This window comes from Dendrobates tinctorius, unplaced genomic scaffold (genome assembly GCF_039654945.1).
Source record: "Dendrobates tinctorius isolate UK_male_01 unplaced genomic scaffold, ASM3965494v1 ptg000270l, whole genome shotgun sequence".
Lineage (NCBI taxonomy): Eukaryota > Metazoa > Chordata > Amphibia > Anura > Dendrobatidae > Dendrobates > Dendrobates tinctorius.
Genome location: NW_027361937.1, coordinates 8,587,457 through 8,614,884, shown reverse-complemented (window position 1 = coordinate 8,614,884; position 27,428 = coordinate 8,587,457). Strand labels below are relative to the sequence as shown.

Here is a 27,428-nt window from a genome sequence, read left to right as displayed (position 1 = left end):
CCAGTGGAACCTTTGCTGCATGAGTAAAATGTTGGACTGGTACCCTCAGTGTTCTCATATCTTGTCACTTCTCATAATAACATTTTCCAGACCAATCACTGCTTGCTATGTTCATTTCAATAGAAACCAGTGTAAAGTGTAAGCATAACCTACCATAAGTCATAGCTATGTAGTGATGGCTTCCGAGCAAAATATGACTTTGCTGGGTCTGATATTGATGCCATTGGGTGCCGCAGTTGTCATAGAATCTAGCAGAGCTCAGATTGTTGAGCTTTGTGTAACCCCATCCACACCACTGATTGTTAGCTTTCTGTGTGCACTGTTCATTGACAGGAAGCTGGTGATCAGTGAGGGTTGGACTAGGAGGCACAAGACACCTAGTCCTCCAGTGATTTTCAACTGATAAATCACTGATTTTATTGAAGCAGCAAAGCACAGCCTAGTGACCCATTTGCTGAATTCAATGCCGATTGCAAATTACATTGCAAAAACATTGATAAACTTATAAAAATATACTAAGGCTGCAGTCACACACAACGATTAAAAAAATCGGTCCGATTTTAACGGTACGAAATCGCACAAAGATTTCTTGTCCAGGGATCCGTCTGTCATCCCATTTTCCGGCGATGAACCGATTTTATTCGCATCTAAGCATCAAATTGACATCCAATGCCAATGCCTGATGCTCTTTCCTGTTGACCAGGAGAAGTCTTGCGATTTAATCGCAAGTCACACGTGTGGTGCGTTTTCAATGCGACTTTTAATCGCATCCATAGACTTGCATTGTCGAATCCGATCCGAAAATCGGTGACAATTGCAGCATGCTGCGATTGTCTCGGTCCGAGGAACGGATCCGATAAAAAAAGGATGATGGGAGCAGCACCATAGAATACCATAGGGACGACTGCAATGTGATTTTTTTTATCGTATTGCATTCATCCGATTTAATCGCTAGTGTGACTCCGGCCTAAGGCTTAAAAAATGTCAGACGCTGGTACAATTGCAAATACCTTCTACAATCAATGGGATATGTGTCACAGACAAGATCCTGGTGGACATGAATCAACATGGAGACTTCATTTCTCTAATGGCTACTGGATTCGTCTTCTCTCAAGACTAGTGATGAGCGAGTATACTCGTTGCTCGGGTCTCCCTGAGCATTCTCGGGTGTCCTCCGAGTATTTTGATGTGCTCGGAGATTTAGTTTTCATCGCCTCAGCTACATGATTTGCGACTTGCAGACAGGCTGAATACATGTGGAAATTCCCTAACAAACAGGCATTCCTCACATGTATTCAGGCTGTCTAGCAGCCACAAATCATGCAGCTGAGGCGATGAAAACTAAATCTCTGAGCACGCCAAAATACTCAGAGACCACCCGAGCATGATCGGGGACACCCGAGCAACGAGTATACTCACTCATCACTACTCAAGACCCATTGGTCTACAAATTGAAGCCATGTTCAATAAATATGAATCATCAGTGATTATCCCACTTTAATCCTAATAACAGTGTTATTTGCTCAGTTGCAGTTTGATTTAGAAAAAGAAGGATTGTAGGAAACAAACTCGGCGGAAGAAGATTCGCAAGAATGCTACAGAAACGAGAATCTGTGTACAGATTTATAAATAGTCTGCACGTAAGTGATAAGGTTCCTTGTGGATCTGCACATTTAACAGAACAATTTGAGGAGGTGTGAGGCGGGCAGCCCATGAATGAGGTGTGTGGAACCTGCTCTGCAGGTATACTGTGTATGAGGAACTTGCAAAGCCAGTATGCAACCAAGACATAGCTGCTTGGGGTGGGAGAACAGAGCTGGTACTTGCAGCAGATATATACTATATCCTACAATGCTGGAATGACGCCACCATAAGATAGATTTTGAACTTTTATATTTCAAACCTTTAACCAAGGAATCATGGCACTTAGCGTCAAGCTGAAGAGGGTGACCAATCTCCCGGGAAAACATGAGAGGCAGGCAACCTTGACTTTTAGAGGTAAGTTCCAGCTCTACACTCTTATTTCTTTAACTTTTATATTCCCCTTCATTTTCCCATTCCTAAACTTCCATAATATATGTCATTTTAAATTTTACATACAGTAATTTTAAATTTCCAATATATATTTATATGGTTTGATCAAGGATGAAGGAGGTGAACTTGGCAAGGAACGCTGCGCAGTTATCACTTAATGAGCAAATTGTATATTTTCATTCCTACAGTTGTAACATGTCTATCATCATATCATATCAAATCTGTATGATGGCTGATAGGGAACTGTATAGCTTCTAATGCAATCCATTAACCCCTGTTCGTAGACGTTTAAGGTTGGGGAGAGGTCGACTGTAAAGTTCTATATTTATAGGACTGGCCGGAAGTGAAGAAACCTATCGGCCCCATGATCTTACATATTTCTAGCTCAGAGAACTTCAAGAAATATTTCCACAAATGTTGGAAAAAGGCTGGCAGCCCCTTAAGCTGATAATTTGCCAATGCTAAGAAGATGTATACAGGTGCAGTGGTAATCTTCACCTCTCCAGTGAATGTTTCTTTTTCTCTGCAGATGTCTCCCTGTTGTTCATCCACCTCCATTCCCTTCACTTGGTGGACAAAAGACATATTTAAAGTTGGGTTGTCCAAGATAATGTATAACCTGCAAACAGGCAGCAGAATGTGTAAAATAATGAAGAAATAAACCCCCCCCCACTCCTTTACTAGTGGACGTTCCATCACAGCATCCCTGATGTTCCTTTATTGTTTACATTGACTGCCGATATCACCGCCTGTATACTATATGTTACAACTGCAGCCGATCACTGCCCTCAGTGGTCTGTATACTGCTGAAGCCAGTGATTGTCTGCAGACATCATGAGGACTATATAGGCTGTTATGTTGGCAGTCAATGTAAATGGAAGGAGATAAAAGAGTATCGGGAATTCAGCGATGGAAAATATGTTTTTCTCACCAACTGAGCGATTTGCCACATAAGACGTAATTAGATCAGCCTTCCGATATACACCTCACATCCTTGCTCTGATCTTCGGGAATCATTACAATTCTGCAGAGGTTTATATTGTGCCGTACATAATAATATTTACATTTCTGAATGGATAATTAGTATTGTGTTTTCATCCATTAATGTTCCTTCTGCTTGGTTACCGTGCTCAAATCTGTGATGATGTGCTAATGAATGTACCGCTAGTGCTAACTAATGACTGTGGATCAGTATGATCTGTGCTTAATCGCGCAGCTTAGAAGATCAGAAGATCTTAGGGCAAACATGGATAATTAATTTGCGTTGTGTTCTTGCAATGTAGACAACATCAGTGCTGCATTACTTTATGGCTAACAGATTAAGGCACAATGGGAGCCCAATTAAAGTATTAACAGCGTAAACAGAAAAAAAAGACATTTTCCTACATTGTTAATTCTATTTATTAAAAAATAGAAACTTCACTGAACAGTGAGCCCCCATGGCTGAATTTCTCAATATCTTGACCGGTTTAATGGTGACTAAGCAAGTGAAAGAGGAAAAATGTGTATACTTTTTGTTTCGTATTGATTTAATGTAATTTCATAACTTTTTCTACATTCACAAACTGTCAAATATTGATGGTAACCGACGACAAAAGTAGGATTGTGCATTAAGCACAAGAAAGCAGAGGTTGGCTGATATGAAAAGTCACCTGATCTGGGTGAAGGCTGAATTCAGTGGGATTTGGTACATTTGTCACCTTTGTACATGAGAAAAAGTCATGTGCTAGTAAAAAAACCCCGAAACTCCATTTCATGCAGCTGACCATAAGTGGTTCAGCTTTCAGTATATGTAGTGTGCCCAGTCCCAAATGACACTCCATTACGGATTATGTGACCGAACAGCTTAGTAGTGACTGTCTGAACATCTCCTGATTCCCCATAATGTACTGTTCCCTGGTAAGAAGAGGTTAGTAGAATTTGGAATTTACCTTTAGACCTAATAGGAGATCAAATATAATTGAAAATCACAGAATCATAGAATGGTAGAGTTGCAAGGGACCCCCTGGATCATCTGGTCCAACCCCCTGCAGGATTCGCTAAATCATCCCAGACAGATGTCTGTCCAGCCTCTGTTTGAAGACTTCCATTGAAGGAGAACTCACCACCTCTCGTGGCAGCCTATTCCAATCATTGATCACCCTAACTGTCAAAAAGTTTTTTCTAATTTCTAATCTGTGTCTGCTCCCATTCAGTTTCATCCAATTGCTTCTAGTCTTTCCTTGTGCAAATGAGAATAAAGATGATCCTTCTACAATGTGACAGCCCTTGAGATATTTGTAGTCAGCTATTAACCCCTTAGTGATGGAGCCAATTTGCAGCTTAATGACCAGGCCAATTTTTACAATTCTGACCGCTGTCACTTTATGAGGTAATAACTCTGGAGCGCTTTAACGAATCCTGCTGATTGAGATTGTTTTTTCGTAACATATTGTACTTCATGTTAGTGATAAAATTTCTTTGCTATGACTTGCATTTATTTATGGAAAAAATGGAAATATGGCAAAAAAATTTAAAAGTTTGCAATTTTCAAACTTTTAATTAAATTTTTATTCCCTTAAATCAGAGAGCTATGTCACACAAAATACATTTCCCACATGTTTACTTTACATCAGCACAATTTTGGAAACAAAAGTTTTTTTTGTTAGGAAGTTATAAGGGTTAAAATTGACCAGCGATTTCTCATTTTTACAACAAGATTTACAAAACCATTTTTTTAGGGACCACATCACATTTGAAGTCATTTTGAGGGGTCTAAGGCCTGTTTCACACTTCCGTATTTTCCCGTCAGTCAAAATCCGCCAAGTCTTTTAAAAAACGGATCTGCCAAAAAGGGGCGGATCCATTTTTTTCCCCCCATAGACTTACATTATTGGCGGATCTTGACTGATGGTCGTTTGTCCCACCCGGTTTTTACGGATCTGCCAAGATTTTAGCAGCTCCCAGGCGGATGATACGGACCCTGCAACGTCTTTTTGCTTTGACGGTCTGCTGTTTTGAACATTAACCCATAAATGCCGTGCCGGGAGCCGCTAAAATCTCTCTCTCTCTCCCCACCTCCCGTTCCCGCGTCCCGTCGCTTCTCCCACAGATCCTTCCTTCAACATCTCCGCTGCCATCCGTCCGTCAAGGATCAGCTGCCCTCATCCTTTGGCGGATTTCAACTGACCGCCGATGACAGAGGTATGAAACAGGCCTAAAAGTGACACCATTCTAAAAACTGCACCTCTGAAGGTGCTCAAAACCACATTCAAGAAGTTTATTAACCCTTTATACGCTTCACAGGAACTGAAGCAATATGGAAGGAAAAAAATTATCATTTAACTTTTTTTTTACAAACATTTTACTTCAGAACCATTTTTTTTATTTTCACAAGTGTAAAAAGGGAAACAAAATTTGTTGTGAAATTTCTCCTGAATACGCCGATACCTCATATGTGGGGGTAAACCACTGTTTGGGCGCATGTAAATAAATGAGTTAAAAAGGGTGGGGATATAAGATAAAGAAAAAGGTCAGCTCACCGCTCAATCCTCCAGGAGCCCGAGCACGGAAGATCTGCAATGCAGCAGGGAGTTCAATTAAAAGAGGAAAAAAATCCAGCTCTTGGGTCCTTGGAAATTCATCATTTATTAGAAAAGCATAATCACATAAATCCCAGGGATGATAATCAGACGCGTTTCAAGCTCATAAGCTCTTATTCATTGCTTAACATGAAAAATTTACTTTGTCACTTATATACGCTAGAGCCTGCTACCACAGGTGAAACGTCTAACAATCATTTGTAAACACCTGTTCTACAGTAATGAATAGACATAGTAACAGACCTAAGCATAAACCGTGAATAATATCATCGCTGCATCTTTCTGATGCAGTTAATAAAAAATGTCTAAATGCTCAGCTGCCTCAAGGCATTTTTCAGCTAACCTAATGGTGATGTCTCTATGTGCAATGTCATAGGGATAGAAAAGGTTGCAAAACCATTAAGGGGAGGTGATCACAGTAGGAAACTACTACATGGAGAGTCTTGGTGAATATACACCCTGAAGACTAGAACCCCCATGGGTATGAACATCAAACGGGATTTGACATATCATTATGTTTGAGTATTATGTTGTGGGTTTTTTTTTTCTCTGCAAGTTTTTAATTTTTATTATATATTTTTGTTATTTTTTTACACTTGGTGTTTCAGGGATATTATTATTATTATTATTATTATTATTATTATTATTATTATTATTATTTATGCTTTCCCTCAGCTGATTATAAAAATTACAGAGTACCCAATGCCGTTTTTTCATTTATTTTTAAGGGTCAAGGTTAGCGCAGGTCAGAGACATGGGTCCCCATGTTGTCACACAGATTGCAACATGGGAAAAGTCAGATATTTCGGCCTCCAGTCATTTATATATGGTCCGGGTCCAGATTCGGGTTCCGTTTGGGTACCCGAACCAAACTTTTTAAAAAAGTTCGACCTAACCTGTCGGACCTAAAACATCCATGGGTTTGCCTATCACTATTGATGAGAATAGATATGTGTTGACTTTTCAACTAATTTTGGAGTGCTATGTTAATTTCCCAAGCACATAATCTAGCTATGTTGTATAGTTTTAGTACATGAGGTATACACTTATAACATATAAGATTATTGTAACAGCCCTGCCGGCTTCACTGCTCGGCCTCCCATACCCCACTGTTATGAATGGGTCACCGAGGAGGAGAGCAAGCCCAAGCTAAGCCACAGAAAACCAGAGAGGTTGGTAACTAAGTGGATAAGGGACAAAAACAAACTGGCACAAGCAGTAACATATGGACGGTGATACAGCACAGCCCCAGCCGGAGCTGGCTGACTTACACAAAACTGAGATAGACAAAACCAGATAAATGCAAACAGAATAGCAAATGAACACTTAGTTGAACATGCAGGGACTGGAAACATCAGACCTCAGGAGGCAGAAGAAAATCACCAGCAGGGATAGAGGGAGTCGGCTGTCTTAAATCCCAATGTGAAACCCCAGATCTCCAATCTTCGTCCTCATTATCAGGTGACGAGCCTCCGTTAATCAGATCAGCTCCATTACCTCCAGTAACCACCAGAGGGAGCCCAGAAAGAGAACTCGCAGCCCCTCTGTCAATCTGACCAGCTCCACTACCTTCAGCAATAACCAGAGGGAGGCCAGAAAGCGAATTCACAACACCCCTCCTACCTTGCACACCTATTTACTCACTACTCCGGGCCATGATGTGAGTTCTGTCTTCTGCCGGCTCCATCCTGTATGCTTCTTGCCTCTTGCCTGCTCTCTGCATAGTTCCTGGCTGTGTGCATAGGGGCGCGGCATCGGTACTCTCTGGCTCTTAGTGACTCAGTGTGCACCTTCCTAAGGTGTCCCCAGCCATTTGTCAAGAGGTCTCCAGTACTTAAGGCATCCTCGCCCACAGGAGCAACTATTTCCCTCAGTCAATGTCTTGCTGCTGAGCTGCCAGGTCCTGTCCTGTTTTCTGCCTTCTCTGAGGGCCTAATACCCAGACCTGTTACTGTGCTTTCATACCTTGGTCTTTACCAGTGTTTCCTGCTTAGTCTGCCACCCTGGGGGCAGATTACCCAGGCTTTCGTCCTTAGTTCTTGTACCTGTTCCTGTACCCTGACCTTGTCTGTACTCTGTCCTATTTCTGTGTCTGTTGTATCCTTGTCTGTAGCCTTTCCCTGCTTTGTCTATCCTTGTGTCCTCTCCATCTGCCCTGCTTTTATTCCTTGTTCCTGCGGTTCTGCCTTTGCGCTACACTCTGACGGTTCTGCCTTTGCTCCGCACTCCAGCGGTTCTGCCTTTTCTCCGCACTCCTGCAGTAATGTCTGTGCTTCACACTCCTGCGGTTCTGCCTTTGCTCTGCACTCCTTGCAGTTCAGCTCGCTGCACTGCAACTAGCGACTCTGTTCTGCTCTCTGCAACCTTGCGGTTTTGCTCTGCTCTCATTCCGCTTCCTGCGGTTCTTTATCTGTCCCTGCTCCTCCAGTCTGAACAGGTCCCCACCTGTTCCCACACACTACTCTTACCTGTTCCCATATATCACTCATTCCAATTTGTGTCTCTGTCCTTCCTGAACCAGCCCCAGCTTCTCCAGCCTGAACAAGCCCCTACCTGTTCCCTTGTTCCATTCATACCTGCCCATGTTCCTGTGTCTCCCAAGTCTGTTCCTGTCCCTTCTGTCTCAGCTGTGTCCTATCGGCCAGTGTATCAGCCGTGCCCGCCTGTCTGTCAGTGTCTCAGCCATGCCCGCCTATCTGCTAGTGTCTCAGCCATGCCTGCCTGTCTGCCAGTGTCTCAGCTGTGCCCGCCTGTCTGCCAGTGTCTCAGCTGTGACCGCCTGTCTGCCAAGAGTACCTGCCGTGCCACCGTAGTACCAGTCGTGCCCATCTACTCATGCCTGCACCTGTCATAGTGTTTTGGTTCCAGTGGGATCAGCAGCCACAGCCAGACACCACCCTGGAGTGGTACCTCGCAGCTACCTGCCACAGAAGCCTGACCTCACCATCAAAGGCTTCAGTGATCATCAAGGTAGCTGCTCAGTCACGCCTCTTCCAGGGTAGTCTGGTTTGTGGCACTGTGAGGCTACAACCCCCATGCTCGCGCCAACCAGTCAGGGCACGAGCGTAACAATTATCCATGTTCCACCCTACAAAATCTGTTTACTTTGGGTTTAGTAAATCAGAAAGTGTAAAAGAACCTGGATGTTTCTTGCTTTAGTATCTACTCCTTCTGAGCAGTAGTGACAATGATCAAAGTTATTTTCTGCAATCTGGCTACTTGCCTTTACTTATGGCAGAGTAGAACAGCTTGTCTGAGAATTTTTTTTTAATGTCAAAGCAAAAACATTTCTCTTCAAACTGATCATCAGTTATTATAGTTTTGAAACATACAATAATTAATAACTATCCCCCTTTCTCAAATTTGTATTTAATATTTGACAGTAATTACAGTCAGAGTTTTATACAGATGGAGCCTTGAAGATGATCAAGTTTCATGTAATGTTAAAGGGGTCCATTAGTTTCTAAAAGCCTTTAACTAGCAAATCAACACTTGTAATGTCTAGGAAGGTGATATCTATAGAATTAAAATGGCTGTGGCTTTATTACACTGATAAAAACCTGTCCTAGAATGATAATAGATCCGGTGCCTTTGACTATATGCAGTGGGAAGCTCCTAGGCCAGGTGTGCAGAGATAAGAAAAGGAGATAATATCTATAGCGTTAAAATGTCCACCTTTTTTATACTGACTGAAACCTGTCCTAGATTGTTAATTGGATAGAAGTCTGTAGACTTGTGCAGCAGTAAGTACCTAGGTTGTTAAAGTAAGAAGGTATTGCTCACGCCGCTGTCCACCCTGTCTTTCTGAATGCTAAGCAGCTGTTTTGACCTGGAAATATCTTGACAGTACATGGTATATGTTTTCTCCAAGTAAAAGCAGCAGAGCTTCCTGGTGCACATGCTCACAGGCACCTGTCATTCTGTCATTGTAGAATAGGTTTCTCCCAGTGTAAGAAGCTGAAGATAGCTTAACTGTACAAGGCAGCATTTGTGTCTAGGTCACATTGGCTGCTAAGCATTCAGAAAGACAGGGTGGACAGCAGCGTGGGCAACCTCCTATCTGTACACCTGGCACTGGTGCTTTCTACTGCACATACTTACAGGCGCTGGCTCTATTAATATTATAGGATAGGTTTCTCTCAGTGTAACAAGGCCACAGCCATTTTAATTCTACTTTGATTATTATCTCTCTAGACAATACAAGTGTGATTTACTAGTTAAAGGTATTTAGGAATTGATTTATAAAGAACTGTTTTAAAATTACTTGAGACATGTCTATTTTCAAGGCATGTCTGGAGTCTGATTTGTCCCTCCTAGGACCTCAAGAGTGTTGGATTTTAAAACCTATCTCAAATTTAAAAAAAAATTATTTAAGTACAAAAATGTAAAAAATACTGTAATTGTTTTTTTTATGAATGATGTGATTAGTTAATTCTCCTTCTAAAAAAAAGAATGAACTGTGGACTGACAGTGGTCCATGCTGCTGAATGTTCTTACTAATGCAGCTCTTGTCTTCAGTAATATTCTGCCGACAGAACTATTTAATCATTTAATTGAGAAGTATCAGTCTTTCCTTTATACTTTTCCTTTGTTTTAAAAAAATAATTTGCGAGAACTGCATGTGTAATTTTGGCTTTATGCTGTTGTCACATGATTTTTTTTCTAAAATTGAGATAAAAGCACCATGTTTTTCTCTTGCTTTTGGAAAAAGCAAAACCATAGTGTTTTTACCAAGATTTTTGAAAATTTGTGGATAAAAACTCAATGGGAACTCATGGTGTGAGCTTTGGATTTGTCATAGGGCTATGACTAGACTTTAAGTTGATGCTAAAGTTCTGCGACTAGTCTGAAGAGTTAGATTTATGTTATGGCTAGACTACTGTGGAGACTTAGGGCCCCGTCACATATAGCGACTCACCAGCGATCCCGACAACGATATCAACTTGTCAGGATCGCTGGTGTGTCGCTACATGATCGCTGGTGAGCTGTCAAACAGGCAGCTTCACCAGCGATCAGCACCAGCGACGCCGAGTGGGTGCGTCGCTGTGTACGTTAGTTACCAGCGCGCTGATGCAGGGAGCTGGTAATTAAGGTACACATCGGGTTTCTAAGCGGCGCGCGACACTTAGATACCCGATGTGTACCATGGTTACCAGCTCCCTGCATCAGCGCGCTGGTAACTAAGGTACACATCGGGTTTCTAAGCACTGCGCGCTGCTTAGAAACCCGATGTTTACCTTGGTTACCAGCGCGCTGATCGCTGATCGTTGCTCGTTGCTCTCTCACCTGCCACACGCAGCGATGCATGCTGGCCAGCGGGAGACCAACGACCCAAAAAAAGTCCTGACCTTTCAGGAACGATTAGCGATAACCGGCAGGGGGGCCGGTCGCTGATAGCTGTCACACACAGCGATCTCACTGGTGAGATCGCTGTTGCGTCACAAAACTTGTGACTCAGCAGCAGTTTCGCTAGCGAGATCGCTGTGTGTGACGGGGGCTTTACTTAGACTTAAACAAACCTTTTACTGTTGATGAGTGTATAAACAATTATAAATAATAAATCCAATGCAACTGAGCGTTGTTAAACAATATAACATGCTCAATGAAGGTTTATTACAGTCATTGTATAAACAGGTTTTGCCTCCGGGACATAATACTAAGAATGATTGAACGGTGTAAGTGTAGCACATCTATAGGCATCATAGTCTATGTGCACACTGAGACAGCGATCTGTGCAGATGGTGGAAATGTTTGAATATTAAGGAAGAAAACATAAAAGACCTGTATAAAGCACCTGCAGTAAGTTCATTATCTGATATACATGCAATATAACAGATTTCTTGTTTTTTTCTGCTGAAGGATACTACATGAATCATCTTGCAGAAGAATAAACAACTGATTTTTTAGCATTTCTACTGTAGTAGGTCTTGTTTTAGATAGGTGCTTATCTACATATAAGGCTGGCGTTACACAATCATATAAAAAATTATCTTTTACACCATGTAAATACTTTATATAAATTAAAGCTACTGTATATACTCGAGTATAAGCCGACCCGAGTATAAGCCGACCCCCTAATTTTGCCACAAAAAACTGGGAAAACTTATTGACTCGAGTATAAGCCTAGGGTGGGAAATGCTCCATAGATTATTCCCCCATATGGTGTCCCCAGAAGAAGCTCCATAGATTATTCCCCCATATGCTGCCCCCATAAGAAGCTCCATAGATTATTCCCCCATATGCTGCCCGCATAAGAAGCTCCATAGATTATTCCCCCATATGCTCCCCGCATAAGAAGCTCCATAGATTATTCCCCCATATGCTCCCCCCATGAGAAGCTCCATAGATTATTCCCCCATATGCTGCCCACATAAGAAGCTCCATAGATTATTCCCCCATATGGTGTCCCCAGAAGAAGCTCCATAGATTATTCCCCCATATGCTGCCCCCATAAGATGCTTAATAGATTATGCCCCCATGTGCTGCCGCTGCTGCTGCATGTAAAAATAAAAAAAAATGACATACTCACCTCTCCGTCGCTGGGTGTCAGGTGCCGGTGTCACTGCTGACACCTGAGATACTCACCTGTCCTGCATCCATGGCTGCTCAACGCTGTCTGCCACGTCATCGGTCAGTGACGTTCAGACTGCAGGGGGTGCGGCGCGCACTAACCACGTCACCGTGCCCTCTGCTGTCTGAAGTCATTGACAGATGACAGACAGCAGCAAGCAGCCATGGACGCAGGACAGGTGAGTATCGCTATACTTACCCGTCCTGACGCTGTCTCTTGAGCCCCCAGCTTCTCCGCGCTCTCTCTTCCTGCCTTCAGCGGTCTGTGATACCGCACATTAAAACTCATGAATATGCGCATATTCATGAGTTTTAATGAGCGGTACCACGTGACCGCTGAAGGCAGGAAGAGAGAGCACGGAGAAGCTGGGGGCTCAAGAGACATCGTCAGGACGGGTAAGTATGACCTGACACCCCCGCCCCCCCTCCCCCTCCGACCCCCCGGTGTATATGACTCGAATATAAGCTGAGAGGGGGGCTTTCAGCCCAAAAAAATGGGCTGAAAATCTCGGCTTATATTCGAGTATATGCGGTAGTTTACAAATTAATAACACTGCACAACAAATTTCAGGGACTTTCTTGTCCCCTGAGAAAATATTATTGTATCTTATAGATTTTGATATGCTGAACATGAAAATGTGCTCCAAAAGTCTGTATCACGTAAGGTTTTTAACCCCGTTAATGACTGGAGCTTTTTTCAGTTTTGGGTTTTCGTTTTTCGCTCCCCTTCTTCCCTGCATCATAACTTTTTTATTTTTCCGTCAATATGGCCATGTGAGGGCTTAGTTTTTGCGGGCCGAGTTATACTTTTGAACAACATAATTGGTTTTAGCATGTCGTGTACTCGAAAATGGGGAAAAAAATTCCAAGTGAGGTGAAATTGCAAAAAAAAGTGCAATCCCACACTTATTTTTTTGTTTGCCTTTTCTGCTAGGTTCACTAAATGCTAAAACTGACCTGCCATTAGGGTTCTCTATGTCATTACGAGTTCATAGACACCAAACATGTCTAGTTTCTTTTTAATCTAAGTGGTGAAAAAAAATTCCAAGGTTTGCTAAAACAATTTTTTTTTACTGAATATCCTGTTACATTTGTAAGGCAGAAATAGCAATCTGTTTCATGATCTCTCTCTTCTCTCCATATCATTGGGACAGCGAACGGCATTGAAGGTCGTAATCCATTCAGCCATGCTCTAAGTATGTCAGTATTGTCTTTTGATTCCTCCCCTGCGCCTGTGCGAAATTCGCATAATAAGTGCTTGCATATGTGTAGATCAGCGATTTATGTTATTTCAGTGGAAAATTCAGAATATACCGTTTCAGAAAAAGTTCATATTTGAGTTTTTAGAATTATAACAGAATATTATTATGTTTCGTATCATTTCTCAAAAACCTTACGTGATAGGAAAAATCTGAAGTCATTTCTGAAATCATCATGAAAAAATCTACCAGGGACACTCAAAATTGTCCAAGGGACAAAACCTTGGTAACACAGTGTAATGGAATCATACAAAAATATAGATACTGTAGATGATAGAAAGATATTAGATATATAATATATAGATAATAAATGGATAGATGTTAGATAAATAGATGGATAGATAGATATTCTGCACGTATATAATTTCACAAGCCCTCTACATATAATAAACTTGCAACCTTTAGTGTTTAGCTTTTTTTTAACCTTCTTTTGATGTCCACACCATCAGGCTCTTCCATCCCCTCTCCCTCAGAGTAGCAGTCATATACCGGACCCCAGGCTCACCCACCCACTTCCTTGACCATTTCTCTGCCTGGCTGCCACGCTTCATGTCCTCAGAACTACCAACCCGTGTCTTGGGAGACTTCAACATTCCCATTAACAGCCCCACTTCCACATCTTCATCCCAGCTTCTATCACTAACCACTTCTCTCAGCCTCTCACAGTTCTCAACCTCTGAGACACACAAAGATGGTAACACTCTTGACCTGGTCTTTGTCTGGCTCTGTTCAATCATCTACCTAGATAACTCATCCCTTCCTCTCTTTGACAACAAAATATCTTCTCATTCATGCTCACAAATCCTCGCCCACCCCAGCACAATCCCACCTACCATGCATGCAAAAATCCACAAGCCGTTAACCCTCATATACTTACAGACTCCCTACACTCATCACTGTCCCCAATCGCCTCTTTTTCATGTCCTGATTTGGCTGTACACCAGTACAATGACACTCTCAGAAGCACGCTGGACCAAGTAGTGCCTCTCACCCTCAGAACCTCCAAACACAGAGTAAAACAGCCCTGGCTCACATTGCAAACTCGACTCCTCCAGCGATGCTCTAGGAGTTCTGAATGCCTATGGAGGAAAAATCGCACAGCAAAAGACTTCATCCACTACAAATTTATGTTATGGACCTATAACTCTGCCCTTCATATCGCCAAACAGACCTACTACACCACCCTGATCTCACTATCTAACAACCCCAAAAAACTTTTTGACACCTTTCACTCCCTCCTCAGTCCGAAAGCACAAACCCATATCACAGACATTTCTGCTGATCATCTGGGCTCCCATTCTATAGGGAAAATAGAGAATATCCGTCAGGAAATCCGCTTCCAGCCACCAAGTGCTGTGTCTGCCATCCTACCCTGCATCTCCCCTGGCTCACTCTCCACATTTGATCCCATAACAGAAGAAGTCTCCAGGCTCCTGTCTTCTTCTCGTCCAACTACATGCACTGCCAACCCCATTCTTTCACATCTCCTCCAGTCTCTCTCTCTTGTCCTCACTACTCACCTAACTACAATCTTCAATCTCTCCCTCTCCTCTTGCATTTTCCACTCCTCCTTCAAACACTATCATTACTCCATTATTGGAAAAACCCTCTCTCAATCCATCCTGCACAAATAACTACAGACCAGTCTCCAACCTCCCCTTTATCTCTAAACTCTTGGAGCGCCTGGTCTACTCTCGCCTTACCCGTTACCTCTCCACTCACTCCCTCTTAGACCCTTCACAGTCCAGCTTCCACCACCTACATTCAACAGAAACTGCACTCATCAAAGTGACCAATGACTTTCTGACAGCAAAATGTAACGGTGAGCACTCTCTGCTCATTCTTCTTGACCTCTCTGCAGCTTTCGACACTGTTGAGCACCATCTCCTACTCTCTTTGCTCCAATTAATAGGCATAAAGGACACTGCCCTCTCCTGGTTCTCTTCCTATCTTTCTTACCACTCCTTCAGTGTATTGTTCACTGGCTCCACTTCGTCTCCTCTTCCTCTCACTGTTGGGGTCCCTCAGGGCTCAATCCTTGGCCCCCTTCTCTTCTCTCTACACGGTCCCAACTGGACAGATCATCAGCAGATTTGGCTTTCTGGACCATCTTTATGCTGATGACACTCAATTATACACGTCATTCTCTGACCTTATCCCCGCTGTACTACAGAACGCCAGTGACTGTCTGTCTGCAGTCTCCAACATCATGTATGCTCTCTATCTGAAACTCAACCTCTCCAAAACTGAACTTCTTCTGCTCCTGCCATGTACTAACTTCCCTAAATCTGACATGTCCCTCTCTGTGGGTGACACCATAATACCCCCCCCTCAGGCATGCCATCTGGGTATTATGTTTTACCTTCACCTCCCATATACAATCTCTTGCCAGCTCTTGCCGCTTACACCTAAAGAACATTTCTAGAATCCGCCCCTTTCTCACCATGGAAACAACAAAAACCCTCACTGTTGCCCTGATCCACTCCGGCCTGGACTACTGTAATGATCTATTAATTGGCCTCCCCCTCACTCGACTTTCCCCTCTCAAGTCCATCCTTAATACAGCAGCTAGGATCGTCCATCTGGCTAATTGGTACTCGGACGCATCCACTCTTCGCCAATCATTCACTATAAGATCCAATTCAAACTGCTTGTTCTCACCCACAAAGCTCTCCACAGTGCAGTACCCCCATACATCTCCTCCCTCATTTCTGTTTTTCGGTCTACCCACTTGTTACGCTCTGCAAATGACTTTCGACTAACCTCTACACTAATCTGCATCTCCCACTCCCATTTCCAAGACTTCTCCCGCGTTACGCAAATCCTCTGAAATGCTATACCCCAAGAAATTAGGACTATCCACAACTTGCACAGTTTTAGGTGCTCCCTCAAAACACATCTGTTCAGAGCGGCTTATCACTTACCCTAATCAAAGTCATGTTATGTGTGTCTGTGTGTGTGTGTGTGTAGCCCACTCACTATCTATCTGAGAATAATTCTCCATCAAACTCCACTGCACTCAACAGCACAACAAATACTGGCTGGTGATCATCTCATGCAGCTTGTATCTATCCCCACCCCATCAAGATGGCTGGACCATCATTGTAAATACGCACCTGTACTTTGTGTCTTCCTCCACCTCATTGTAGATTGTAAGCTCTCACGAGCAGGGTCGTCCTATTTTGCTTTAATCATTGCATTATCTTTAACGTTGTTACTTATGACTTGTGTATGAACTGTTAAACTGTAAAGCGCTGCAGAATATGTTGGCGCCATATAAATAAAGATTATCATTATTATTATTATTATTATTATGACTTTGGGTCCCCCCTATTTTTGATAACCAGCAAAGGTAAAGCAGACAGATGTGGGCTGATATTATCAGGCCTGGAAGGCCGACAGATATTGGGCCTTTCCCAGTCTAAAAATACCAGATTGTGGTGGCAATCAGGGTAATGATAGTTGGGTTTGAAGTCAGCAGTGAGTTATCAAAAATCACAGCTGGCAACAAGCCCTGGGGTTAGTAATGGAGAGGTGTTCATCAGACACCCACATTGCTAACCCAGTAATCAAAAAATAAAAACCACACACATAATAAAACTTTTATTTGAAAAAACACTCCCCAACACTTTACCTGGTTCTCCAATTTATTAAAAAAGCCATGCAGGTCCACCGTAGTCCTAGGAATCCACCATAGTCCACAAATGGAAACATGAAAGACATAAAAATAGAGAAATAAAGACAAGGCACTTTCCCTGATTCACCAACTTCTCAACACAGGCGTCCCCATGATGATCTACAAATCCGACGTCCAAGGGCTATGGTGTCTCGTTCAGAGAATGAAGCTCCATAGGCTGTAGCAGCAGCCACTCCAGATCCCCCTGCGCTCCGTGATATCCTGCGGCTCTGTACTGCGGTAACATCCGTACCCGGTGACTGTGAATAGCAGTGACCTTACTCTGTTTGCACATAACTTTAGGGTGCTCCCCTGCACACTTGCATGTTGCGGAACTCATGTCCAACCATCAGTCAGAATAAAGGACTATTACCTTAAAGAGAATCTGTCACCCTTTTTTGGACTATCAGCTGCCGGCATTGACATCTGGGTCTTATCTGCAGCATTCTGTAATGCTGTAGATAAGACCCCAATGTAACCTGAAAGATAAGAAAAACACGTTAGATTATACTCACTGGAGGGGGCGGTCCGGTCCGATGGGTGTTGCAGTCTGGTCCGGCGCCTCCCATCTTCATATGATGCCGTCCTCTTCTTACCTTCCTGTAGTGGCTCCGACGCAGGCGCACTGCTCTGCCCTGTTGAGGGCAGAGCAGAATACTGCAGTGCGCAGGCGCCAGACCTCTGCAGGTATCAATTTTTTGCACCACCTTCTTATATCCTTAAGAAGTTGAAATTGTCACTATTCATTCTATACAGCATCCGATTTTGGTGCCTAGTTCTCTCTATTTACGTGGACTGCTATAAAATTATTGGGTCCTATTAAAGGGAACCTGTCAGCAGGATTGTGCACAGTAACCTACAGACAGTGTCAGGTTGGCGACATTATACTGATTAAAATGACACCTTGGTTGATGAAATCCTTCTTGTGGTTGTTCTTTTCAGTTTTGCGATAATGATATGGTTGTGCCCCGGGGCGGCCTGTGGGGGGTCTTTATGTGGTGCTCTTCATAGTTATTCATGTGTATGGCTTCTGACAGGTCACTGTTCCCTCACTGACCTGCCTCGTAGTTTACATAATGAATATGGTATATACATGTCTTAAAAAAAATTCCCTTCTGCAGGCAGGCGCCAGCGGTGGCACCTGCGCTGCAGCATAATTGCATATATAATGTGTATGTAACTCATTTCTGTGATGTTATCCTTAAATTCATAAAAAAAATCAGTTTGAAAATGGCGCTGGCTGCGCCAGCGCAGTAGCAGCTCTCGCAGCGCCATCTTACTTGAGAAAAAAAAATCCTCCTCCAAGATGCCGGTGCCTGTGCAGTAGCAGCTATTGGTGATTGCCGATAGCTGCCATTGTTCAAGTGGCGCCGTCTTGGAGGACAAATTTTTTTTCCTCCTGATCAATCAGATTAAATCCCTTGTTGTTGTGTTATATGTATGCAGAGACGCATCCCAGGAGGCACTTTGAGCAAAAATGATAAGTTGCATACCCCTTTCTCTGGCCCCAACAGTCTCTGGTTCAGGGCTCATACTCACTTGTGAGAGACTCGCACGAGAATCGTGCGAGTCTCTTGCATGAAAACCTGGCACTGCCGCCGGCACTCAGACGGGAGCTTGGGACAGGAACCATAGTTGACGTGTTCTAATATTGAACTCCCATTTCCCAGCTCTGGAAATGCACCACTTATGGTTGGAGAATTGGCAGTACTACTTGTCAGGATGTGACTTTCCCCACCAGGTGATTGCAGGGTTTAGAGGTGCACACTTCCATTTATAATGGGTCGTCCATGTCAGGCTGTGTTTATAGGAGCATATTGCAATAGACACACGAGGGTGTGAGTTTGGAACGGGATACCCTCCGCGAGGCTGGAGGTTGTGGTCTGTATACAGACCGTGAACTTCACTCTTGTGAACCCAGCCTACAACTAATTCTGTAATGGTGCATGTGTTACTAACGCAGATGACGCTTGCGTGTGTCGCCATTTCTAATTCACCTATATATTTTGGCATGGGGGGCCCCATTTGAAAAGTTCGCACCGGGGCCCATAACTTTGTAGTTATGCCACTGCTGGAATGTTCAGTACAAAAAGTTTGAGAAACCCTGGATTATGCAATTTGCATCATTACCCCAATCCTGTTCCCATTTGAGCAGGGTTGACTATTTCTCAATGATCCCCTGCTGCACACAGATTGTAACCTTGTGTTGTTAAGTGTAACATTGATTAGACACAGCCATATAAGATTCTAAAACCTTATCTTATTACAGTACCTCAGCAGCCACAAAAGTCCTTTGAGTGATGATATTGCTTGAGGCATCGTTGTTTCCTTAAAATTTGTGTGTGCACTGTGGTTCATTAGGGAGGATCTTATGGATGACATACGTTTGCAGCTGTAATTAAAATATGAGGCACAAACAGATAATGATCCTTTTACCGAGCTATTTCACATACCAGTATATGAATAACTCAGATGATCCCTAACTACTCAACTGAATTAAATAAGATTAAGTTCTCAGATTACCTGGATTAGTTAAAGCATCTGCAAGATTTGTAGTATCAGAACTTTGCATGATTCATATAGATATAGAGAGAAAAGTCATTTTTTTCCAGATAAAAAATATATCCTAAAATAATCAGACTCCAAAGTGAGAAGAGCAGTAAATCTTATTGTCACCGCTTTGTTATGATTGATTACCTGATTCTATTATTCTCAAGTTTTTAGGCAGACACTAGAACAACGTAGGGTTGATCTGCTCATCCCATCCCCTTACTGTCTTAAGCATAAAGACAGGAATACTATGGACCTGGTCTTCTCCCAGCTCTGCTCAGTGTATGAGTTTACTAACTCCCCTCTCCTGCTCTCTTTACACAACCTTCTTTCTTTCTCTGTCACGAACTGTCTCACTACTCAGGACACCCCCACTTACAACCACTGGCGTAACTAGAACCTAATGGGTCCCAATGCAAGATTTAGACCTCCGCCCAAGATTTATAAACCGTGGTGTGAAAAAGTGTCTGCCCCTTTCCTGATTTCTTATTCTTTTGCATTTTTGGCACACTTAAACGTTTCAGATAAGGCCTTTTTCACACTTCAGTTTTTTGGCGTCAGTCAAGATCCGACATCGTGGCGGATTGACGGATCCGCTATAAATGTGTCAAAACAGATGCAAGCGGATGATACGGATCAGTTTTTTGATGGATCCGCTGTATGGATTTTTATACGTCAAAAAACGATCCGTATCATCCGCTTGCACCCGTTTTTGTCATCCGTTGGATCCGTTTTTTGACGGATCCGTTTTTCCACACTTCCAAAATGGGATGCTTCCAAATATGATTGGCTCTTGGAAACTGCTCCCAAGCGTGATTGGATCCTGGAAATTAGTGGAAAACTATATATAGGGTGTTTTAACACAATATCTTTGAAAGGTTGTAGAGCTAGTGGCAGAGATGGAAGGAGTAATAGCGAATATTAATAGCATCTGTGTGGATTTTGATTTTGAGTGCAATCGTTTGGCAATTCTTGCTCGGCAGAAGGAGGAAACAAGACTGCGCATCCTGCGTCGGCAAAACAAGAGACAGCAGTGGATTCATCCCATAAATGCACAGAGATTGACCCTTGGAGTTTTTTCGATACTATATATGGATAACCCGGAGAAGTTCTTCAATTATGTGTGGATGAGACACGACCTGTTTGAGATTTTGGTGGAGCGTGTCGGAGCGCAAATCCTGAGAAGGGACACCTACTTGTGCTTTTCCATATCACCTGCGAAGCGTTTGATGGTGACCTTTCGGTAAGTTATCTTTTTTTTTTAAGTTTTGATTCTGAAGACTTTTATTGTCATGTTCTTGCTCGTAGTTTGTATTAAATTTATTTTTTCCCCTTTTTATAACAGATTCTGATCGATTAACAAGAGCGCGAAGAGTGGTGGAGTGTGCTTTTGGGATTTTAACATCAAAATGGAGAGTGCTGTTAACTGCCATAAAAATGAAAACTGAGACTGTGGATGAGGTGGTGAAGGCATGTGTGATCCTGCACAATTTTATAATTTCAAAGGAACCAGTTTCCATTGAAGAAAATGTTTGTGAAACCACCTTGTGGGATTATCACCAGACAAGTGTTCGGAGTACTGTGTCAGTGACAAAAATGAGGGACACATTTGCTGATTATTTTGTATCACTGGAAAGAAGAGTTGACTGGCAAGATAACATGGCTTAATGGTTTTTTTTTTAATGTTATACCAAGGTTCCTTTTTTGTATAACAGAAACTTTTGTAATTTTTCCATTTTTGTTTCATAGTTTTTGTACCTTTACACCAATTTTGTGTACTGAAAGTGTGGCGTTTTTTACATGTACACCACTGTTGTTCCTTGACCCTTTTTGTACCTTTCAAAAAATGTTGTGCATTTAACCTGTACACCTCTGGTGTACCTTTAACCTTTTTGTACCTTTACCAAAAAATGTTGGTTATTTTACCTGTACACCACTGGTGTACCTTTAACCTTTTTGTACCTTTAACAAAAAATGTTGTGTATTTAACCTGTACACCTCTGGTGTACCTTTAACCTTTTTGTACCTTTACCAAAAAATGTAGTGTGTTTAACCTCAACACCACCGGTGTAATGTTTTTTTTACTTAACACTAAAGAAAAAGTTAACCAACACAATAAAATTCTTTTGAACCAAAAAAGAAATTTATTTTAACAATGTTTTTTAAACATTTTTTACAAATGCCGGTATTGTTGGGTGCAGATATCATCGGAGGGGGTTAATAGGGCTGACAACATCGGGGGGGGGGGAGGACTGGGAACAAGGTTGGGGAGGATCAGAAGTGGAAATGGGGTTTAAAACATGAGTTTGGGATGGGAGTTGATGGACAGAGGAGGTTTGTAGGAACATTGAAGGTGGGGGTGGGTACGGTGAGGTCATTGGGGTATAATGCAATGGAGAAGGAAGGTACTGGGAAGAATGGAATGGTGAAATCGCGAAAGGAAAAGGAGTAGTAGGAGGATGGATGCTAGGAAGATTGATGGTGGGAGGATGGACAGTGAAATGAGAAGGTGATGGAATAGGTAGATGGGTAGGTTGGGAGGCCTGGGAGATTGCAGTCACTAGAGCATTGTGACAGCTTAGATTTTCCATGTGCCGGACAACTGATTGAAAAAATATGTCTTGGCACCTGGTTTGTCTCTTAATGCTCCGTATAACTTCTGAGTTCCATGATATTTTGATTTATCATGTTCAACCCAGAAGTTATCTGTTGTCCTAAAAGTCGGAATGTATTCTGGATGGATGCATTCAGATTCAAACAGTCAGAGAAAAATATCCTTTCCTGACCTCTCAGACGCTGCCGTCCAGAACCTAAAGTTGGTAGAGATGTTGCGGCAGTGTCAGAGGGGTGGGGTAAAGGGCACCCTAAATCGTCACCTGCAGCTTCATGTGATGAAGACTGCCCTGCTGTTCCAGTGCTGGTGGATGGGAAAGAGGGACGAGACAAGAGGGAAGGTACAGAGGGGTTGGGTGCCTCGACATGGTCCCCGGTGACGGTCGCCGAAGGGATCTCTCCAGAGGGAGTCAACTCAGAAGCAGGCTCCCGAGTGCTGCAGATAGTGCTATAAAAGATTAAAAAAATATATTAGTATATAGATATTTCATTGGTCTTGCTGAAAATAAAAAATTAGGTTAAACATGTAAACATTTGTACTACAGAAATGGTATGTGGAATATTTACCTTCTGCTCACCATCGCTGACCGGAGGAATGACAGGGCTCTGTAGTATTTATACCGGCTGCTCCTGCGTCCTCTCAATCCACTCGGGGCCTGTATCTCCTTGCTGAAGTCCCTCTTGAAGCGATCCCTGAGTGACCGCCACCGCGTGATAACCCTGTCACCTGTGAAGCACAAAAAAACAAAGTGGTTAGTATTCAACACTTCACATGCTGTAGCATAACTTACTGAAATCTGAATACTTACGCGCTAAATCCTGGGCCCTCTCATCGAGCTCCTCCCAGTTTTCTATAACTGCCAAGCAGACTTCATCCTAATGACGTCGGGTGGTTGGTTGGTCAGCATGGTGGCAGTCTGCAATGCTCCACAGCGGCTCCCGCTCTCGCACCGCCTCGATGAGGGTGTCCACATCTATGATCCCCTCGTCATAATCTTTGGTGGGAGCACGCTGTGAAGCCTGCGAAAAAAAAAAAAAATTAATAATAAATTCATACACATGAGGTTCATTAATCAATCACCCAAATAAAGTGTTAGTTACTGTTCGCTGACCACCGGAAGCATCACCTCGACGACGCAGGGATGTCCTGGGAGTCGCGTGCACCGGATTGAGAAGACTATAAAAAATAAAAACATGATTATGCGCTTGGATGGATGCATAGTTATTGTGTGTGCTGTGATGAATGATTGTATTGGGCGTAGCATTATGTATGTCAGTATTTGTATTTGCTAAACTTACACTCTGCGCGTCCCCTCCTTGCATTTCTCCACCCTGCATGTCTCTTCCTGGAAGCTCTTGAGATTCAGCTTCCTGTGAAAACATAATACATGCATATAGGGTTAAAAAAAATTTTTTTGTAAAATAAGAGTTAAAAAAAATTATTTACATTACCTCAGTTCGCTGATGGTGTGAGGGGGGCTCCCAGAAGAAGACATTATTAACAAACTACTGCGGCCTGGCTGGCCTCTGCTGCAGCCTGGCTGGCGGGTCTCTGCTGTGGCCTGGCTGGCAGCTCTGCTGTGGCCTAGCTGGCGGCTCTTCCTGAACGGATCTGCAAGTATAAAAAGACACTTGTAAAGCTACTATACAAAGGATCAACAAGCTTTCAGGCCCTTATACTTACTGGAAAAATAGAAGTGTTTGCCTAGGGGTGTAGGATGCGGCTCTGCTATAAGATATGTTTTGATTGAAAAACCACCCCAAAAAAATTTATACCAAAGCCACAGAAAAATATTAAGTACTTGACTGTTTGCCCCTCCTCTTTAATTTAACGGTTAACATTGAATGCTGATATGCGCAACCTTCCCAACACTACACCTACTGTTCCCTTTAAAAAAAACAAAAAACTTTGGTATTGTATGTATAACCACTCTTAAGGTGACCTGGTTTTGGTATTGTATGTATACCCACACTTAAAGTGACCTGGTTTTGGTACTGTATGTATACCAACACTTAAAGTGACCTGGTTTTGGTATTGTATGTATACCCACACTTAAAATGACCTGGTTTTGGTATTGCACGTATACCCACACTTAAAGTGACCAGGATTTGGAATTGCATGTATACCCACACTTTAAAAGTGATCTGGTTTTACAATGATACTACGGACAGTTTTTGGAGACAGTTTTAATTTCTTATATTTTTTTTGTTTTCAATTTTTTTTTTTACAAGTAGGAGCTACTATGCTCTTTGTTTTAAATACAACTACAGTACATAAAAAAAAATATGGCTGAACACATGCTACAGTCACACCACATACAATACCACAGTCACACCACATACAATACACACATAACACACAATCACAGCACACTTGGAAATATTCAAATAAAATTACAGTAGTATGAAAATAAAATGCAGTAAATAAGCAACAACAGAAAAACAAGTAAAGTATGAAAAAAGCATAATAAAAATACACACACACACACACACACACAGACATGCAACACTGGGAGGCCACACACACACACAGGCAGAGGACACACACACACACAGGCATGCACACCACACACAGGCAGGCCACACACCCAGGCAGGCCACACACACACACAGGTAGGCCACACACTCACACACAGGCAGGCAAGCCACAGACACACACAGACATGCCCCACACAAATAGGTTATACTCACACTTTCAGGCCTCTTTGCTGGCAGGCTGTTGGTGCTGCCACTGGCAGGCCTCTCAGTCCTGGCTCGGTGGTGGCAGGCCTCTTGGTCCTGGCTTGGTGGTGGCAGGCCTCTTGTTCCTGGCTTGTGATGGCAGGCCTCTTGGTGCTGCACATGTGCTTACAGATGCTGGCAGGCTGTGTCTCTTCTATCTTGACGGCTGGTGCTGGATGTCTTTGGCCCAATGAGTAAATAGCCCACCTTATATACTTTTTGGACTGTCTGGAAAAGTATCAATTCTTCTGAGCATGCTCAGTGCGAAAAAGCGGATTCCGCTAAATGGCGGATCCCGGCGGATCCGCCGCCCATAGGTGGCCATTCTATAAAATGGCGGACGGCGGCGGATCCGCCGTGATCCACCGTTTTGACGCAGACAAAAAATGTTACAAAGTCCGTCCACCTCAGACAAGATCCACCAGAAATCTGGTGGATTCGCCGAATGGCAGATGTAACGGACGACGATCCGTCAAAATCTGCCACTAATGTAATTCAATGGGAAAAAAGGACAGATCCGCCAAAAAAAAGGCGGATCCGCTATTTTCAAAAATTGGCGGATTTTGACTGACGCCAAAAAACTGAAGTGTGAAACAGGCCTAACCAAACAAATTTAAATATTAGACAAAGGTAACGTAAACGAACACAAAATGCAGTTTTTAAATGAAGATCTTTATTATTAAGGGAAAAGAAATCTAAACCTACAGGCAGGTATGGACTGGGACAGAAATTCAGCCCTGGCATTTGAAATCAAACAGGCCCATGTTGTCCCCATCCCCAAGCACCAGATGGGATATATTACTAATATTAACCTCGATGGAGGAAAGGAAGATTTACTACAAGACAAATATTTCTGATACCTATGATCTGCTGGGGTAAGTGACAGAGTCAGCGACTTTGTGCTCCATCACAACCCATAACAGTATGGGTGTCTTTAGACATGGATTCTGTTAACAATGTAGCAGACAAGCGGCCCGCGACCAGACTGGCCCTTCTGGCATTTGCCAGAATTGCCAGATGGCCAGTCTGGCCCTGCCTACAGGGCCCTCTGTGAAAAAGTGATTGCCCCCACCCACTTAAAACATAAATTAACTGTGGTTTATCACATTTTTGGGAAGCTGAGTTCACTTTACCTACCCACACCCAGGCCTGATCACTGCCACAGCTGTTGCCAATCAAGAAATCACTTGACTAGGACCTGCATGACAAAGTGAAGTAGATCAAAAGATCCACAAAAGCCAGACGTCATGCCACTATCCAAAGAAATTCAGGAACAAATCAAAAACAAAGTAATTGAGATCTATCAGTCTGGAAAAAGTTATAAAGCCATTTCTAAAGCTTTGGGACTTCAGCGAACCACAGTGAGAGCCATTATCCACAAATGGCAAAAACATGGAACAGTGGTAAACCTTCCCAGGAGTGGCTGGTTGACCAAAGTTACCCCAACAGGACAGCAAAGACTCATTAAAGAGGTAAAAAAGCCCACAAAAACATCTGAAGAACTGCTGGCCTCACTTGCCTCAATTAAGACCAGTGTTCATGATTCCATCATAAGAAACAGACTGGAAGAGTTCCAATACGAAAATCATGGCTTAGCACTAAGAACATAAAGGCTTGTCTCAGTTTTGCAAGAAAATGTCTTGATGATTCCCAAGACTTTTGAAAGAATACTTTGTGGACTGACAAGACAAATGTTGAACTTTTTGGAAGATGTTTGTCCCATTACATCTGGCTCAGCATTTCAGAAAAGGAACATCATACCAAAAGTGAAATATAGTGGTGTCAGTGTGATAGTCTGGGGATGTTTTGCTGCTTCAGGACCTAGAAAACTTTCTGTGGTAAATGAAACCCTGAATTTTGCTATCAAAGAATCCTGAAGGAGAATGTTCAGCCATCTGTTCGTGACCTCAAGCTGCATCGCACTTGGGTTATGCAGCAGGACAATAATCCAAAACACACCAGCAAGTCCACCTCTGAATGGCTTAAGAAAAACAAAATTAAGACTTTGGAGTGGCCTAGTCAAAATTCTGACCTTAATCCAATTGAGATGCTGTGGCATGACCTTGAAAAGGCAGTTCATGCTTAGAAACCCTCCAATATGGCTGAATTACAACAATTTTGCAAAGATGAGTGGGACAAATTTCCTCCAGAGAATTGTAAAAGACTCATTACCAGTTATCTCAAACGCTTGATTGCAGTTGTTCCTGCTAAGGGTGTCCCTCATTATGGCATATACAGTATATCACCCATCCTGGTATATACTGTATATTTTTGCCACAATACACTCAGAGTCTGGATCCCCTGTTTTGGAAGAGGAAGTTACCAGGCTCCTCATATCTTCTTGCTCAACAACCTGCACCAGTGATCCTATTCCCTCACATGTCCTTAAGTCCCTCTCTCTGGCTCTCACTGCCCACCTAACTA

At 42.8% G+C, this 27,428-nt stretch overlaps 1 protein-coding gene across 1 annotated transcript in view; it reads left to right on the top strand.

The window, feature by feature from the left end:
• Positions 1 to 1,542: 1,542 nt before the first annotated feature.
• The window catches only part of LOC141069645 (fer-1-like protein 4), a 232,535-nt gene continuing 206,649 nt past the window's right edge, over positions 1,543 to 27,428 (top strand). Inside the window, exons 1-2 of the mRNA XM_073559385.1 lie at positions 1,543 to 1,640; positions 1,915 to 1,998. Coding sequence (XP_073415486.1) covers positions 1,920 to 1,998 — 79 coding nt within the window. The 5' untranslated portion in view covers positions 1,543 to 1,640; positions 1,915 to 1,919. The remainder of the gene's footprint in view (positions 1,641 to 1,914; positions 1,999 to 27,428) is intronic.